General features: G+C 47.7%; 1 protein-coding gene across 1 annotated transcript in view; it reads left to right on the top strand.

Annotated features, from left to right (window-relative positions):
- The window catches only part of UBE2E1 (ubiquitin conjugating enzyme E2 E1), a 91,877-nt gene extending 87,577 nt beyond the window's left edge, over positions 1-4,300 (top strand). The window contains exon 5 of the mRNA XM_068236137.1: positions 2,192-4,300. Coding sequence (XP_068092238.1) covers positions 2,192-2,289 — 98 coding nt within the window. The 3' untranslated portion in view covers positions 2,290-4,300. The remainder of the gene's footprint in view (positions 1-2,191) is intronic.
- The last annotated feature ends 12,938 nt before the right edge of the window (positions 4,301-17,238 follow it).

A 17,238-nucleotide genomic window follows, 5' to 3' on the forward strand; every position in this document is an offset into this window, starting at 1 on the left:
CCGGCCAATATGCGAAGTGGCCGCAGCGCTGCGGCCAATGTGAGAAATGGAATGTTTACAGCCGTCTCGCCCGGCCAAATTGATGACAAACTTGCTTAATTTTAATGAAATGTAGCCGGCGGCAATGTCATAGAATAGATGAAGCCGCCGGCTTTCGCGCACTGCCTCTCCCCGATCCCCCCCTCCCTCCTCTCGCCGCCTCCCATTACAATACGTAGCAGCCGGGCGGGGACATGCAGCCGGAGAGTCGTTCGTCGCAGCAGGGGCAGCAGAGCGGGGGAGGCTGCAGACATCGCTTCTGCCAGCACCCGCTCTGCAGGAACGGCAGGATTCCCCTGCCGCGACGAACGACTCTCCGGCTGCATGTCCCCGCCCGGCTGCTATGTATTGTAATGGGAGGCGGGGAGAGGAGGGAGGGTGGATCGGGGAGAGGCAGTGCGCGAAAGCCGGCGGCTTCATCTATGACATTGCCGCCGGCTACATTTCATTAAAATTAAGCAAGTTTGTCATCAATTTGGCCGCGGCGAGACGGCGTCAACAAAACATTTCTCACATTGGCCGCAGCGCTGCGGCCACTTCGCGCATTGGCCGGCCAGAACCCGAAGTGGCCGGCCAGAACTAGAAGTGGCCACACTTCGGGTTCTGGCCGTAACATATATACTAAATAACATCTATGCTGTAAGAATAAAGCCTGATGTGTAGCTGTGTCACTAATAGAGATGGTCAACGAGATGGAAATAATTCTGCATTGATGCTGATTTATGCAAATGTATGCACTCCCTTTGCTGATGAAATAAAATAATTTGATATGTTATTAAAATTTGGTTTGGTGCCTACAAATTAAAGGGTAACTGAGACGGATGAAAAGTAAAGTTTTATACATACCTGGGGCTTCCTCCAGCCCCCTTCAGGCTAATCAGTCCCTCGCTGTCCTCCACCACCCGGATCTTCTGCTATGAGTCCTGGTAATTCAGCCAGTCAGCGCTGTCCGGCCGCATGCCACTCCCACAGCCAGGAACATTCTGCACCTGCGCAATAGTGCTGCACAGGTGTAGTATGCTCCTGGCGGCGGAGTGTGTGCATGCGCACTACGCCTGACTGGCTCAAGTACCTGGACTCAAAGCAGAGGATCCAGGTGGTGGATGAGGACAACGAGGGACTGATTATCCTGAAGGCGGCTGGAGGAAGCCCCAGGTATGTATAAAACTTTAATTTCATCTGTCTCAGGTTTACTTTGTTACACAGTAGTACTATACTCTACATATGCACTCCCCACAGAGCTGCAGGGAATCCACTGAGAATGCTGTGCACATTGAACACAGGTGTTGTCTGTTTACAATCTCCTCATTCCCCTGCAAAGTACCTGCACATCATTCTTACGTGTACCCACACTTACATTGCCTAGGGCCTGATAGATGTTCTTTGTTCCGGTTTGTACCTTTTACAAGTACTCTTACCAAGGACTAGTTTTAGTCTAAAGGGAATAAATATAGTAGTCTACATATCCTTCTCACTTCAGTTGTCTTGTAAAATTCCTAAGCGTTGGCAGTTAAGAGACGAATTTCATGTTACATACTTTTAATCAACAAAATTGTAATATGCAAATTAGAGGAGTCGGTGGAATCCTAAACTGAGGAGTCGGAGTCGGTGGATTTTTGGACCGACTCCACAGCCATGGATTAATCACTGCAAAGTTCTGATTCAGTCCCCACAAACAGTTTCCGTCAAACCAGAATTTGCTTGTTAGTTTATTTTTTCAGCACTGTTCCCTAGTATATCTTAGATATCAGCAGATGAACTAAATGCACATCAAAAAGCTAATTTTAAAAACACATGTACACCAGAGTTTGCCACAGCTGAAATGCATTTCATACGCTGTCATAAATCACCAGTTATATAAAAAAAAAATTGGGTATTCCTTGACTTTTGACTGCTTGACTATTGCTCTAGTTTAGAATTGGGATTGTACAGTAGGTGTAAATGATCACCGTATTACCTTTCTTAATTGTTCATTCGTCAATAATTCTTTAGCCTGTACCAGTCTGATGTACTGTTTTTACAACCTACCATAGTTTGGTATCCATAAGCAGTAATTTCTACTAGTATCTTAACAAAAAAAAAGGATCAATGGTTGTAGAATCACATTTTTTAATGTTTTGTTCTGTTTTTTTTTGTCATCCCTTCTGTCTAGCTGATCCACTTGTTGGAAGCATCGCCACCCAGTACATGACCAACAGAGCAGAGCATGACAGAATGGCCAGACAGTGGACCAAGAGATACGCTACATAAACTTTAGCACACCGCATGGTCTCTGATGGCGAGAGCTGCTTGTTCATTGGGCAATGGAGGGTGGGAGTCTGCAAAGAATAGGTTATTTCTATAACAGATTTTATTCATTCTTTTTATTTCCAGAGAATTTTGTTATTGTAACTTAAGGTATCTTGCTGCAGTAACTGACTGGAGCAAACGAGCCTCTGAATTTATGATCTAAAGAGGAATACAAAGAATGTAAATTTGTGTCCCCCTCCCTCTTATGTTTTTGTTTTGATGCGATTTATGTAGACTATTAAAGCAATTTTAATTTTGTACAGTTACTGCTTATACTGTAAAACCTCTGTTGTCCTTGTCCAGGGATGGAATGAGTGTGTCGTCCTTGTCCAGGGATGGAATGAGTGTGTCGTCCTTGTCCAGGGATGAAATGAGTGTGTCGTCCTTGTCCAGGGATGGAATGAGTGTGTCGTCCTTGTCCAGGGATGGAATGAGTGTGTCGTCCTTGTCCAGGGATGGAATGAGTGTGTCGTCCTTGTCCAGGGATGAAATGAGTGTGTCGTCCTTGTCCAGGGATGAAATGAGTGTGTCGTCCTTGTCCAGGGATGAAATGTGTGTCGTCCTTGTCCAGGGATGAAATGAGTGTGTCGTCCTTGTCCAGGGATGAAATGAGTGTGTCGTCCTTGTCCAGGGATGAAATGAGTGTGTCGTTCTTGTCCAGGGATGAAATGAGTGTGCCGTCCTTGTCCAGGGATGAAATGTGTGTGTCGTCCTTGTCCAGGGATGGGATGAGTGTGTGTTGTCCTTGTCCAGGGATGGAATGCGTGTGTGCCGTTCTTGTCCAGGGATGGAATGCGTGTGTGCCGTTTTTGTCCAGGGATTTGAACTTCTCAGTTAGTACACCTATCTTGCTTCGTTGGTCGTGCCAGGTCTAGTCCGTGTGGCTAGCACAGACTTAGCGTAATCCAGAAAAAGATGACCAGCACTGGCCATATTTTAAAAAAAGCAGGTTTTTATCCACTAGAACATGTGAACAAAACATAGCCAAAAACATCCGAAAGCCTCAAGGATGTAATTATAGCTCAATGATATTTATAGCTCTTAGCTGCATATATATGGCTGAAGACCTCTTCCAGATATGGGTTATGCCTCCATTGCAGCCCAATGCCTCAAGGATGTAATTATTGCTCAATGGTATTCATAGCTCTTAGCTGCATATATATGACCGAAGACATCTTCCAGATATGGGTTACGCCTCCATTGCAGCCCAGTCTGCCCACACAACGGACAGTTGCCGTTTTGAATGGATAGACCGTTCTTTGTCAAGTGCTATCACTTGACAAAGAATGGTCTATCCGTTCGAAACGGCAACTGTGTGGGCAGATTGGGCTGCAATGGAGGCGTAACCCATATCTGGAAGATGTCTTCGGTCATATATATGCAGCTAAGAGCTATGAATACCATTGAGCTATAATTACATCCTTGGGGCTTTCGGGTTTTTTGGCTGTTTTGTTCACGTGTTTTAGTGGATTAAAACCTGCTTTTTTAAGATATGGCCAGTGCTGGTCATCCTCTTCTGTCCTTGTCCAGAGATGGAATGAGTGTGTGTCGTCCTTGTCCAGGAATGAGATGAGTTTGTCGTCCTTGTCTAGAGATGGAATGAGTGTATCACCCTTGTCCAGGGATGATATGAGTAGGTGTCGTCCTTGTCTAGGGATAATGGTTTGGAGCTTAGCTGCGTGTGCCAGTGTGTATGATCGACATAACCAAGTCTCCACTGTCAACGGTCTGGGACTCATACTTCTGGGAGTTGAGAAACTGGTTATTTGTATTAAACATTACACTTTATATGATTTTCTTCCTTTTTTTGTATATCAGTGAGTTTTGATGAGAGGTGGTAATGGAACCTGTAGTAAAATACCTTAAGCTGTTTAAATGTAAAAGTGGATAAGAATTACTCCGTGGATTGGTTATATGTTGTAGGCTAATAAGTCTACATTTGTTACTGTGCTAATAAAAGTGAAAAATACTACTCTGCTGTGTGTTTTAATAGCGTTGTTCTTCTCCCGGTGGCTTTTTCCTCCCTCAAGAGGGTTTTCAAGGGTGCTTTAAAGACTTTAATGTGATGTAATGAGGAATTCAGAGGGTGCAATGTCTTCACCCCGGATGCTGGGCTGATTTTCTGTCCTAAGAGGGAAACTGAAGTGAGGAATATGAAGACTGTCACCTTTATTCCCTTATAAACCATGTCAGTTGCCTGGCTGTTAAATTAGGAGAGGCAGAGCATCAGCATGACAGCCAAGCAACTGGTGTCTGAGGGAATGAAGATTGCAGCCTCCATTTTCCTCTCACCTCAAGCTTACTTTAAAGCACAAGCAACACTGTACTACTGCACAGGTATCGCCTTGCTCGTGCATAAAGAGAAGCATGGTGGCAATGTGCAAGAGGGTCTCAAACAGTAGCGGAGGCAGGGCTGGATTTAGGCCATGGCCAAGGGCACCAAAGCAGCAGGCTAAACTGGTGCAGCATTTTTAAGATTTTAAATGCTCCAATGCAGGTAGATCAGGCCTGACCGGGGTACTCTGCTGCTAGCCACCTGTGCAGCAGCCACCTTGCTCTCTGTGCAAGTTTGAATTGTGGCAAGCAGCTATGGACTTGGGCAGCATTGGAGATGGAAAGGAAGAGGAAGCTTCTGCACTGGAGATGAGTGGAGAAATGAGTGACACTGATGGCTGGTGCGGTGTGAAGGTGAGCTGGCTACCTATACTGAAGTGGGGTGGGAAAAGGAGGGATTAGGGGAGTCGTCTGGCTACCTATACTGGAGGGGGTCATATTGCTACCTATACAGGGGAGGATCATCAGGCTACCTATACTAGAGGGAAGTGGGGGAGGGATCATCTGGCTACCTATACTGGAGGGACGAAGAATGGAACAGAGGCGCCAAAAATATAAAAGCAGTTATTAAAAAGTTTAAAAAATGCTTTAGGAGGCAGTGGTGGACTTACCTCCAGCAAACACTCAAGAGACTGTCTAATCAAAAGTTATACAATGTTTATTTGGTATACTCCAGGGGGTTTGCAACGCGTTTCACAGGTTCAATACCAGCTTAAAGTGAACCTCCGGACTAAAAATCGACTCAGCAGCATTGAAAAGGCCTGGTGTTACTTTAACAGTTTCACAGCATCAGAACTTTGTTTCGCTTAAACAAGCTTCATTTTTAGCTGCACAGAAGAAAACTGCCCGGGCTTTTTTCCCCTGATGCTGCGCAAAGCATGATGGGATTTCTGATGATGTTCTCGTTCTGCTGTTTTGGTGCAATTTTTTTTTTTTTTTTTTTGACATTTTGAATTTGACATTTGAAGCCTAGCATGTGCAGCTGGGAGGGGTAATCAGGACACAGGACAGTTGGAACTGTCTCCTGCTCCTTGTCACCTGCTTTCAACCAAAAAGATGGCTGCCCCCATGAATCACAAACATTTGCCTGTTCTTTTAAAACCGGGTGGGTAAGAGATTATATTACCTATCTATTCTAATTAACATAACTAATGTAACTTGATGACAGTATGTTTGTTTAGGCTGAAGTTCCCCTTTAATCAGGCAATATACAGTAGGAGTACACAACAGCAATTGGTCTGGGTCCAAGTGTGACCCAGACCAATTGCTGTTGTGTACTCCTACTGTATATTGCCTGATTAAGCTGGTATTGAGCCTGTGAAACGCGTTGCAAACCCCCTGGAGTATACCAAATAAACATTGTATAACTTTTGATTAGACAGTCTCTTGAGTCTGTTTGCTGGAGGCAAGTCCACCACTGCCCCCTAAAGCATTTTTTAAACTTTTTAATAACTGCTTTTATACTTTTTGGCGCCTCTGTTCCATTCTTCGTCATATCTACATCCACCATTGGTGGAAGGGGATACCCCTTTTTTTATCCTGTCTACAGAGAGTGATTTCTTAATCCTGAGTGGGGACAGGATAATCTCCTCACCTGCCCGCACAGTGGTTGCCTGGAGGTAACCCTGTTTTGGGAGTATAACTTTGTACTCTAATTTTTTTTAATACTTACTACACTATACTGGGCTCTGTTTCTCTCTTACATATACAGGAGGGAAGATGGTGGGGTCATCTTGTTACCTATACTTAAGGGGGGGGCGGCTGGTGATAGTGGTCGTGGGCGGTAAAGAGTACAAATCCGGCCCTGAGCGGAGGATGGTGGATCCGGTGGCTACCCTCTCCTTAAGTATTTTCACACGAGATTCGCCTTGGCTTCTCGTACACTGTTTTAGCTGGGGTGCAAGGTTTATTATCATACTGCATGAGGAAGATGGGCAATGCAGAAACCATATGGAGATGCAGACCATAACAGGATTATCCTTTCCTGACATGGCTACATAGACCACCAGAGTAGCAGCAGACAGGGATCTAAACAGTGGGCAGGACACAGCAGCACTGGGAGCGTATGGAGAGCAGAAGCCTCCTCTTCTGATGTTCTGGAGTAGGGATCTATGGCAGTAATTCCAGTACATGCAAATATAAAATTCAGCCAAAATGCATTTCCCACCAATTTTGATAAACCTAATTTGCCAGCTGCATGCAATTTCCATTAAATTTGCACGCTAACTAGCATTATTGGCACCTCATTGTCCAACACTAGTTATATTTGACATCCACTTTTGTTATTGAACCATAATAAATGGTAGAAACTGAATACACCCAATGGCTAAAGTTCACTAACATCATGCTGGTGATCTTACCAGTGGAAACTTACCACACAATCAGTATTTTAAGTGTTAATTCACTAAAGAAGCTTGCCGTAGTGATAAGCTTTCTCAGTGAGAATGTTGTCTTATTACTCCAGTTCTTAAGCCTCATCTACACGGGTAGATGAGGCTGCGATCCGGCGGCTCGATTAGCCGCCGGATCGCCTCTTCTGCGTGCCCGCCGCGTCCCCGCGTGCGCCGCATTCCATTCCCCGCTCGTCCCCGCCGGCGCCGCTTATCTTCCGCTCGATTCCCTGCCATTGTCCCCTCGCGGGGAACGAGCAGGGAATCGGCGGTGCGGAGATCAGCGGCTCGATTGATAAGGAGCATCGCGGCCGCATCTACTCGTGTAGATGCGGCTTTAAGTTATCACCTCTGTAGTTATTCTCACATGTAGTAGATAGGGAGGGCAGGAGCACACACAGGCAGGATGTGGCTCCACCCCTCCTGCTGCCAGGACTATTACAGACAGCCAGGGGAGGAGTGAAGGGCTGTGTGTACCTGCTGTGTATATTTTTCTAGAGTCCCCTTCTGCATAAATTAGTAAAAAAAAAATAAGGCAGATGGCTCAGAATGCTTCACTTTACACTGCACTCTGTAGTAATACTAAACAACTCCGGCCTGGTGATACCTCATACTTTTTTTTTTTTTAACATGATTTGTATTTTTACATATACAATATGAGCAGAGTATGAAACTCATTACCATTGCATTACTCTCCAGTGTTCTCACCAGAGCATATTAGCCAGGCACGCTGCCCAGGTAAAATTCGGCTGCCTGTGTGGCATAATTAGCCAGGCATCCATCCACCAGAGTTTTATTAAATGCGTGTGGTTAGGTCCCGGGTAGCAGAAGGCTTTTTCCTTCCCTTTCTTCAATCAGCCAGTCAGCCTGTTCCTTATTGGTGCCTCCCTCCAGCCAGTAATAGAGTGAGTACTGCCTGCCCCTCACAACTCCATCCAGCCAGTAGCATACCTCCCAACTTTTGAAGATGTGAAAGAGGGACACTTAAGCCACGCCCCCTGTGCGGCCTTAAGCCACACCCCTGCTTTTGCAAGAGGGTGACAATGGAAGGTGTTATAAACTGTTCTTTTCACCTTGCTTCGACACCATCGTCTCACAGACTGTGAGATCACTTGACTCTCCACACAGCAAACAGGAAATAGACTTTCTCAGGCTTCTCCAATGTTTACGTTATTTATTCAGGAAACAGGAATACAGATAGATACATTCATCTCCTGGCCAAGCAGACTTCCATGTTGCGTTACAGCTGCTTGAGTATCTTCCTACTGAAGATACCCAGGTCTTCTTGTATCTACTGTTACAGCTAGACTACCTATGTACAGCATACATTATATCAGATTACAGAAAGGAATAACATGCTTAGAGAAATAATTGGGTTCCAGTCAGTATTGCGAGCTAGTGCGGAAGGAAGAAGCAGAAGTGAGTTCCCCATCGCTCGCTCCAGATTTAATACCGACTAGGAAAGAGTTAAATATGACATCATCTTCACCACCCCCTATATCAGTCTATTGGTGGACCCACTCGTGGTGTCATCATACCCGCCTACTCGATTAATAATCAATGAGGCACTTGGCCTATATGCAGGACCGTGGATGTTTAGTAAACATGGCCAATGTTTTCTGTTCCTGTTGAGGTCAGAGTGGCCGATGGCCTTCTGTTAGGAACATGTTCTCAGTATCTGCGTGTATCTTCTGCTACACGCAGACCCTGAGATGCCTCTGCCTGCATCACCAACCCTCTATCTATTTTAAAGGCATACACTGCGGACAAGCCTTTTACATAAAACTCAGGCCAAGTAACTGAGGCCTACTTAAATTATAACAGAAGGGAGTTTGCGGGGAGGGTGCCAGTGGGTGGGAGAGGGTGACACTTGGTGGAAATGAGGGTGCTAGTGGGTGGGGGAGGAAGGTGCCAGTGGGTAGGAGGAGGGTGTCGACAGGGTGCAGGGACAGGGTGCAGGGACTGGGTGCCTGGAGCAGGGTGCAAGGACAGGGTGCCTGGAGCAGGGACAGGGTGCAGGGACTGGGTGCCTGGAGCAGGGACAGGGTGCCTGGAACAGGGTGCTTGGGACAGGGTGCAGGGACTGGGTGCCTGGAGCAGGGACAGGGTGCCTGGAGCAGGGTGCTTGGGGCAGGGACAGGGTGCAGGGACTGGGTGCCTGGAGCAGGGTGCTTGGGGCAGGGACAGGGTGCAGGGACTGGGTGCCTGGAGCAGGGACAGGGTGCCTGGAACAGGGTGCTTGGGGCAGGGACAGGGTGCAGGAACTGGGTGCCTGGAGCAGGGTGCTTGGTGCAGGGACTGGGTGCAGGGACTTGGTGCCTGGAGCAGGGACTTGGTGCCTGGAGCAGGGACTGGGTGCCTGGAGCAGGGACTGGGTGCCTGGAGCAGGGACTGGGTGCCTGGAGCAGGGACTGGGTGCCTGGAGCAGGGACTGGGTGCCTGGAGCAGGGACTGGGTGCCTGGAGCAGGGACAGGGTGCTTGGGGCAGGGACAGGGTGCAGGGACTGGGTGCCTGGAGCAGGGACTGGGTGCCTGGAGCAGGGACTGGGTGCCTGGAGCAGGGACTGGGTGCCTGGAGCAGGGACTGGGTGCCTGGAGCAGGGACTGGGTGCCTGGAGCAGGGACTGGGTGCCTGGAGCAGGGACTGGGTGCCTGGAGCAGGGACAGGGTGCTTGGGGCAGGGACTGGGTGCAGGGACTGGGTGCCTGGAGCAGGGACTGGGTGCCTGGAGCAGGGAATGGGTGCCTGGAGCAGGGGCCAGGGACTGGGTGCCTGGAGCAGGGGCCAGGCACTGGGTGCCTGGAGCAGGGGCCAGGCACTGGGTGCCTGGAGCAGGGGCCAGGCACTGGGTGCCTGGGACAGGGGCCAGGCACTGGGTGCCTGGGACAGGGGCCAGGCACTGGGTGCCTGGGACAGGGGCCAGGCACTGGGTGCCTGGGACAGGGGGGTGCAGGGGCAGGGTGCCTGGGGCAGGGGCCAGGGTACACTGACACTGGGGAAGGAGGGTGCAGGGTGCCTGGGGAAGGAGGGTGCCTGGGGAAGGGTGCAGGGCCCAGGGTGCCTGGGGAAGGGTGCAGGGTGCCTGGTGAGGGGCAGGGTGCCTGGGGAAGGGTGCAGGGTGCCTGGTGAGGGGCAGGGAGCCTGGTGAGGGCCAGGGTGCCTGGGGCCAGGGTGCCTGGGGCCAGGGTGCACTGACACTTGGTGGGTGGGGGGTTGTCAGTGGAGGGGGTGGGGAGGAGGGTGCCACTATTAGGTGTGGGGGGGGGGGGTGATGGGGGGGGGCCCTGGGCAGAGAATGGAGGTGGAAAAACTGATCGAGGCTCCAGCCGTGGTAATGAGGGGTGTGGGAGCCGGCTTCAATACTTCCTCCCTCCCTCCCTGAACGTCCCCTAATGTATGTCCGTGTGCCCCCCTCTCCTCCCCTACCTATAGGCAGAGTGAGCGCAGCGGAGCGGGCAGTCGGGTCCTCTTACCGCTGGCTGATGCACGCATACTGTCTCTGGCATCAGACCTCCATGTGCTTCCTGTGACGTCATAGTAAACAGGAAGCACATGGAAGTCCGATGCCAGAGACAGTGTACGCGTGCATCAGCCAGCGGTAAGAGGACCCGACTGCCCGCTCCGCTGCGCTCACTCTGCCTATAGGGAGGGGAGGAGAGGGGGGCACACGGACATACATTAGGGGGCATTCAGGGAGGGAGGGAGGAAGTATTGAAGCCGGCTCCCGCATCTCTCATTACCGCGGCTGGAGCCTCAATCAGTTTTTCCGCCTCCAAATGTCAGCCCAGCCGTCGGGATTAAAGAGGGGGGGCCCGGGATAGCGGGAGGGCACCCCCAAATCGGGAGAATCCCGACGGAAACGGGACGGTTGGGGGGTATGCAGTAGCAGCTGTTGTCACACCAGGGAGGAGAGATCATCCTTGCTCTTCATGCAGAACGTATGGCCCAGGCAGAGTGCACAGCAGTGTAGTGTGATACACCGTGACAGCTCAGTCACTTATACAAGTCACTGCAGCACGCCTGTAGTGCAGAGGACCTCTAACTCTTTCCACTTTACCAGGCACCCAGGTAATAAACTTCCAGCAACAAACAAGGAGCACAGTATACCACTTATCAGTAAAGCCCCGTTCACACTTGCGGTTCGAGTCCGCAAGGGTCCGGGGGCCGCAAAGAGACCGTATAGGTCTCTGTGGTGGCCACAAGGCGGCACAAGTTGCGGATCCGGAATGTATCAGTTCCGGCTACAATAAAGTAGCCGGAACTAGATGCATTGCAGTGCCAGAAAGGCACCGCAAGCATGGGGGATACCGGCGTGTAGTCCAGGCCCCCCAAGTGGCATAGGACCAGTGCTGGAAGCATCCGGTCCTATTGCCAGTGTGATGAGCATGTGGTGGGTCAGGATCCAGCCCGGGTGCGTGGGGTGGATGACCAGACCCAAAAAATAGCGCATGTTGGAAAAGTGTGTACGTCCACATAGACTTTGCATTGCTATGCGGAATGTACGTTCCGTTTGTACAGTATACGGTCCGGATCCGATCAGGCGGATCCGGACAGCGAACGCTAATGTGAACCAGGCCTTATTCAAAGAGGTCACTAAAGGAGTGTGGCACTTTAAGAGAAGTGTGTATCCATGCAAAGAAAGTGTCAACTTATTGTTCACTAAAACTGACAGTCTCATAATACCTTAAAGGACATTTGAACTTGGGGGGAGGGGAAGGGAGAGATTAGATTTGCTTACTTGAGGCTCCTTTAAAAAGGCTCTGTAACAAAAATGTCGTCATTTTTTCTACTATCCTACAAGTTCCTAAACCTATTCTAATGTGCTCTGGCTTACTGCAGCACTTTCTATCACCATCTCTGTAATAAATCAACTTATCTTTCTCCTGTCGGATTTGTTGCCCTGTGTCTGGAAGGCTGCCAACTCTTCAGTGTTGTTGATCTGTTATGCACGCCCCCTCTATGCACACTCCCATGTGTGTTGTTTAGATTAGGCAGCCTCTCTGCTCTCTTGTCAGTGAGGCCTGGTACACACCAAAAACCGCTAGCAGATCTGCAAAATGCTAGCAGATTTTGAAACTTTTTCTTTTTGTGTAGCGTTTCACCTAGCATTTTGCTGTTTTGGGAAGAGTTTTTGGTGTAGTAGATTTCATATATTGTTACAGTAAAGCTGTTACTGAACAGCTTCTGTAACAACGCCTGCAAAACCGCTCTGAACTGCCATTTTTCAGAGCGGTTTGCGTTTTTCCTATACTTTACATTGGAGGCAGAAACACCTCCGCAATCTAAAATCTGCAGCAGCCCGGGAGTATGTGTTTCTGCAAAACGCCTCCCGCTCTGGTGTGCACCAGCCTATTGAAATGCATTACCCAAGCGTTTCCACATCCACAAGCGGATCGAAAAACGCTGCCGAACCGCTCTGGTGTGCACTAGGCCTCAGAGAAGGGAGCTGCCTGCCTTTTACAAGCTGGATAAATCGTCCTCTGGGCTGTCACATACTGAGGAATTACAGACACAGAGCTGTCTTCAGGAAGAAACAGCCTGTCACTCTTCAGTGGATGATAGCTGCAGGGGGAGGAAGGTAAACACACAAATGATCACTTAAGATTCAAAAGGAAGGCTGTATAGAGCCTGCTTGTGTATGGATGTATTTTCTGTGTGGACATACTGTACATCAACCTGCTTCGGGTTTTGGTGGCCATTTTTTTGATAAACAAAAACTGTTTTTGACTACTTTTAATGCGGCAGGAAGCTGCGAAATTGTGACAGAGGGGAATAGGAGATGTCCCCTAACGCACTGGTATGTTTACTTTTGTGCGATTTTAACAATACAGATTCTCTTTAAGCCCTAGCAGTCTTATCTGGTCCCTTTCTGTGGTTTCACTGCCCTCCAGGCTGCTGCTGTCCCCTCCAAAAGATCCCCAACCACAGCTGGTTGCAGGCTATTGTGCATTCAAAGTCTCATCTGTGCACCTCTCTCATGCTCCTGTAGTCCGGAGCATTCTGCATTTGCGTAGTGTGAGTATGCATGAACTGTGCAAGCACAGAATCGTCCTGACCACTGGAGCAAGATAGAGGTGCAGACGTGCTTGCAACTAGAGTTGGGGATCTTTCGGAGGGGACACCGATACACTGGAGTAGATTGGAACTACAGCAAGGGACCGGATAGACTGCTGGAAGAAGTCCCAGCTAATTAAATCTATCCCCCATGAGCACCGCAATAACATGTAAATCGCAGTGCTCGTTTCACACTAGCATACATCTTTTTCCAAATTGCGATCATGCTCTGTTCCCGGCAGCTATACGGCGCAATCACGGGTAGTGGAAATTGTAGATTGCGTAAATGCAGTGCGATTGCGATCACACTTCCTAGTGGAAAAGGGAGCTTACTTCTCCACCCGGCTACTTTTTCATGCCACCCGGCTGAAAAACATTTCTGGGGAGAACACTGCTCTCTGAATTGACATCCTGTCTTTAACTTTAGAATCCTACCATTATTTTACAGCTTGAAACCTTAACTTTAGAAATAGCTCCTTAACTTAAAGGGGCACTATGGTGAAAAATTGTAAAATATGTGCAAAAAGAAGTACATTTTTTCCAGAGTAAAATGAGCCATAAATTACTTTTCTCCTATGTTGCTGTCACTAACAGTAGGTAGTAGAAATCTGACAGAAGTGACAGGTTTTGGACTACTTCATCTCTTCATGGAGGGATTCTCAGGGATTTATTTATTCTCAAAAGCACTTAGTGAATGGCAGTTGCTCTGTCCAACTGCCAAAAAACTGTGTAGCGAGCAGGGAAGCTGGCCAGCATCCTTGTTTAAATCATTTTTAGGAAATTTCTTTATAAAGAATAAAAGCCTCGCTGAGAATACCCTATGAAGAGATGGACTAACCCAAAACCTGTCGCTTCTCTCAAATTTCTACTACCTACTGTAAGTGACAGCAACATAGGAGAAAAATAATTTATGGCTCATTTTACTCTGGAAAAAAAAAGTACATTATGTTTTCACATATTTTACATTTAAAAATTATTCGCTATAGTGCCCCTTTAAGGACAGAGTCCTAATTTTAAGGTTTACCTGAGGTAAATTGCTTAGTTAATACTAAATGCTTTATCACCATGGTGATAAACCGTAAAAGAAAAATGCACAGAATCGTTAGACAGGAGATGAACTTATTGAATTGTGGCCAGTGCTGTCGCTTTTGTATTAGGGCAGCCAGGCAATTTGCATTCTTTGAAAGGAAATACAGTATTTGAGCCTCCATATCCCTCACTTCAAGTCTGCCGTAAATAGTGTCTGAATTTCTGGCACAGAACCAACCTACAGATTGGCTGTTCTGGTACTACTGGCTCATTGCAGATGTGTGACTAAAACTATTGGAGCCAAAACATCAGTAAGGGCCAGGCAATTAGCATGTTTAAAAGGGAAAAAGGTGTCAGACTTTTTTTTCCACCACTTCAAATTTCTGTTATTAAATTTAAAAGTACTTTCCATTCCTGACCTGGTGTGAAAACTGCTTGGGTAGATTGATACAGAGCCAGATATATTTCTGTAACACAGCAGGGAAACATCACTCTGTATGGCAGTGAACTAGCTTCTTATTACTTATATTAGCAAAATAAAAGGGGCAACCTAATTGGCAATGGTAAGTACAGTATAGACTTTTTTCTTGTTACTCTATCCATTGCATCTAGTAGTCTGTAAAAGCCATTACATGTTTGAACATTTACGCAGACAGAAATAAAGTAGTGTTACAGTTTTAAAATAGGAATTATTGGCTTGCAGAAAACTACAGTATTGTGATTGGAGCTGATTAACCACACAAATCTTTCCTCCTATTCACCCCTTACATCATAAATTATGTAAGAATACAGCTTATGTATCAAAGGCAAGCCACTCACCAACATGCTTCAGGAAACCAATCCCTGTATGGAAGGATTCGATCATATTAAAATGTCATGAGTCAGCAAAGCACTGGTGTTGCAGAATATTTTTTATATTCATTATACCTTTATTGGGAAAAGGTTTCCAGGCTCTTATCCCATAGACAGGAATCGTATACATATCAGCCAATTCTAGAGAGAAATATAGTACAACTCATGCCATTTATACAATATAAATAGGAGTTGAGCAGGGATATAAAAGGTCAGACAAGCCTGATCACATGGCCTGTAAAAAGCCACTAAAGACAAATCTGTACTTTTCACCCAAAAGCATTCATAGGGTTGACATAAAGGAGAGGCTCAAGGGTGAAGCCCAAACAGCACATGTGTTAACCCTTTGCACTCAATTTCAGTATGTAAAAGCCATCATTTGCATTTGTAGGCAGGAGAACACTATGTACAGTATACCTACTGTTAGACCACACTCCATACTTCCTACTTGAAGTAAGTGCACCACTCCTATTCCCTGCTAGTCTGTGTGTCGAAAATTGATTGGACTGAATTTATAGTGGTGGCACTAATCCTTAAAGTGAATCTGAAGTGTAAAAAAAAAAAAAATAGCTAAAGAGAGAGATGGCTCTGTGTGCGACAAAGCCTTCCCATTCATCTCCACGGTCCCCTGCAGGCTGCGGGAGCCTGAGTGCTCCAGGAGACTGGCGGCTCTGTACTGCGCATGAGAGGGTGCCTGCACAGTATGGAGCATGGAAAAGACGTCCGAAGCCCACCCGCCGCAGAAGAGAGCAGTCTCCGACCGAATGGGGAGCCTACAGGGGAATGAGGAGAGGAACAAGAAGGCTCTATAGGAACCAGAGCCTTCCCCCTCCTTAAAAAGAGCCCGAGGTGGGCTAATAAAAAAAGTAGGCTACCTGACCTGAGGGGCTGAGTGGATCAGGTAGCCGCAAAAACCGCCACTCCTGTGGGCCGCACTGGCCCACTTTCATGACCTATAGGTAATGACTCTGGGATGAGAGATTCATTATCTCATCCAGCATGCAGGGAGGCAGGGGAGAAAGAGGGGGCGCAGCCTGGGAGAGAGAGCTGCCCAATGGCAGCTCTGGAAACCCTGCAGGAAAGCCCCTGATGGGCGTTTTGAACAGGGGGGGGGGGCAGAGAGCGGCGGTGTGGGGACACAGAGGCATGTTATGAGGCAGAGAACATGCCTCTATGTCCCATTTGCCCACCTTGGGTTTTCTTTAAGTATCTGGGTTTTTTACGCTTCAGAACTCGCTACCACTGGAGTGCTCTCAGCCCAAAACAGAGCCAAACAGTTCAATAATAGAGAGAGTGGCTAGGCACATCCAGTATAAAAACGCCAACATTTATTTAAACATTTTAAAAACCTTGATACAGACCATCATAAGGAGAGAGGGTTACAGCATGTTCAGAGGTCGACAGCCGTTTTGCACCCACACCTGGGGTGCTTCATCAGGACACTGAGCCTACTAAAAATATCCCCTATATAGCATACTCACAATTAGGCAATCCAATGGCATAGAAACGCCGCAACCGCTTCGGCACGCCATTCCCCAAATGCTTCTAGGGAGTAATAGACCACAGGGAATGGTGCGCAGAAGCGGTTCCGGCGTTTCCACGCCGTTGGATCACCTAATTGTAAGTATGCTATATAGGGGGTATTTTTAAAGGGGCTCAGTGTCCTGATGAAGCACTCCAGGTGTGAGTGCGAAACGGCTGTAAACCTCTGAACGGGCTGTAACCCTCTCTCCTTATGATGGTCTGTATCATTGTTTTTAAAATATTTCAATACATTTTGGCGTTTTTATACTGGATGTGCCTAGCTATTCTCTCTATTATTGAGCTACCATATTTATTTCCTTGTAAGCAATGCAAATGACCTGGTTGTCTTTCTGATCCTCTGCCTCTGAGGCTAGGTTTACAGTGGCCATTGCATACCTTGTAACAGCAGGAACGGGAGAGCTGTGCTGCACGCACTGCATGCCACACGCCGTTATAACGAGCCACTGTGTGAGCATCACATAGGTGATGCATTGCAGTGTGGCAAGCCACCACTGTCTGTGACTATAGCCTATTACCTTTAGTGATAGACCCTGAACAAGCATGTAGATCAAGTGCTCTGACCCAATTTGCAGCATGCTTGTTACAGGTGTGTGACGCAGACACTACTGCACACAGAGATCTGAGGGACTGCCGGGTAGCTGGTATTGTTTAAATGGAAATAATATGGCAGCCACCATATGCTTCTCGCTTTAAGTTCCCTTTAATA

Source organism: Hyperolius riggenbachi, chromosome 5 (assembly GCF_040937935.1).
Source record: "Hyperolius riggenbachi isolate aHypRig1 chromosome 5, aHypRig1.pri, whole genome shotgun sequence".
Taxonomy (NCBI): Eukaryota; Metazoa; Chordata; class Amphibia; order Anura; family Hyperoliidae; genus Hyperolius; species Hyperolius riggenbachi.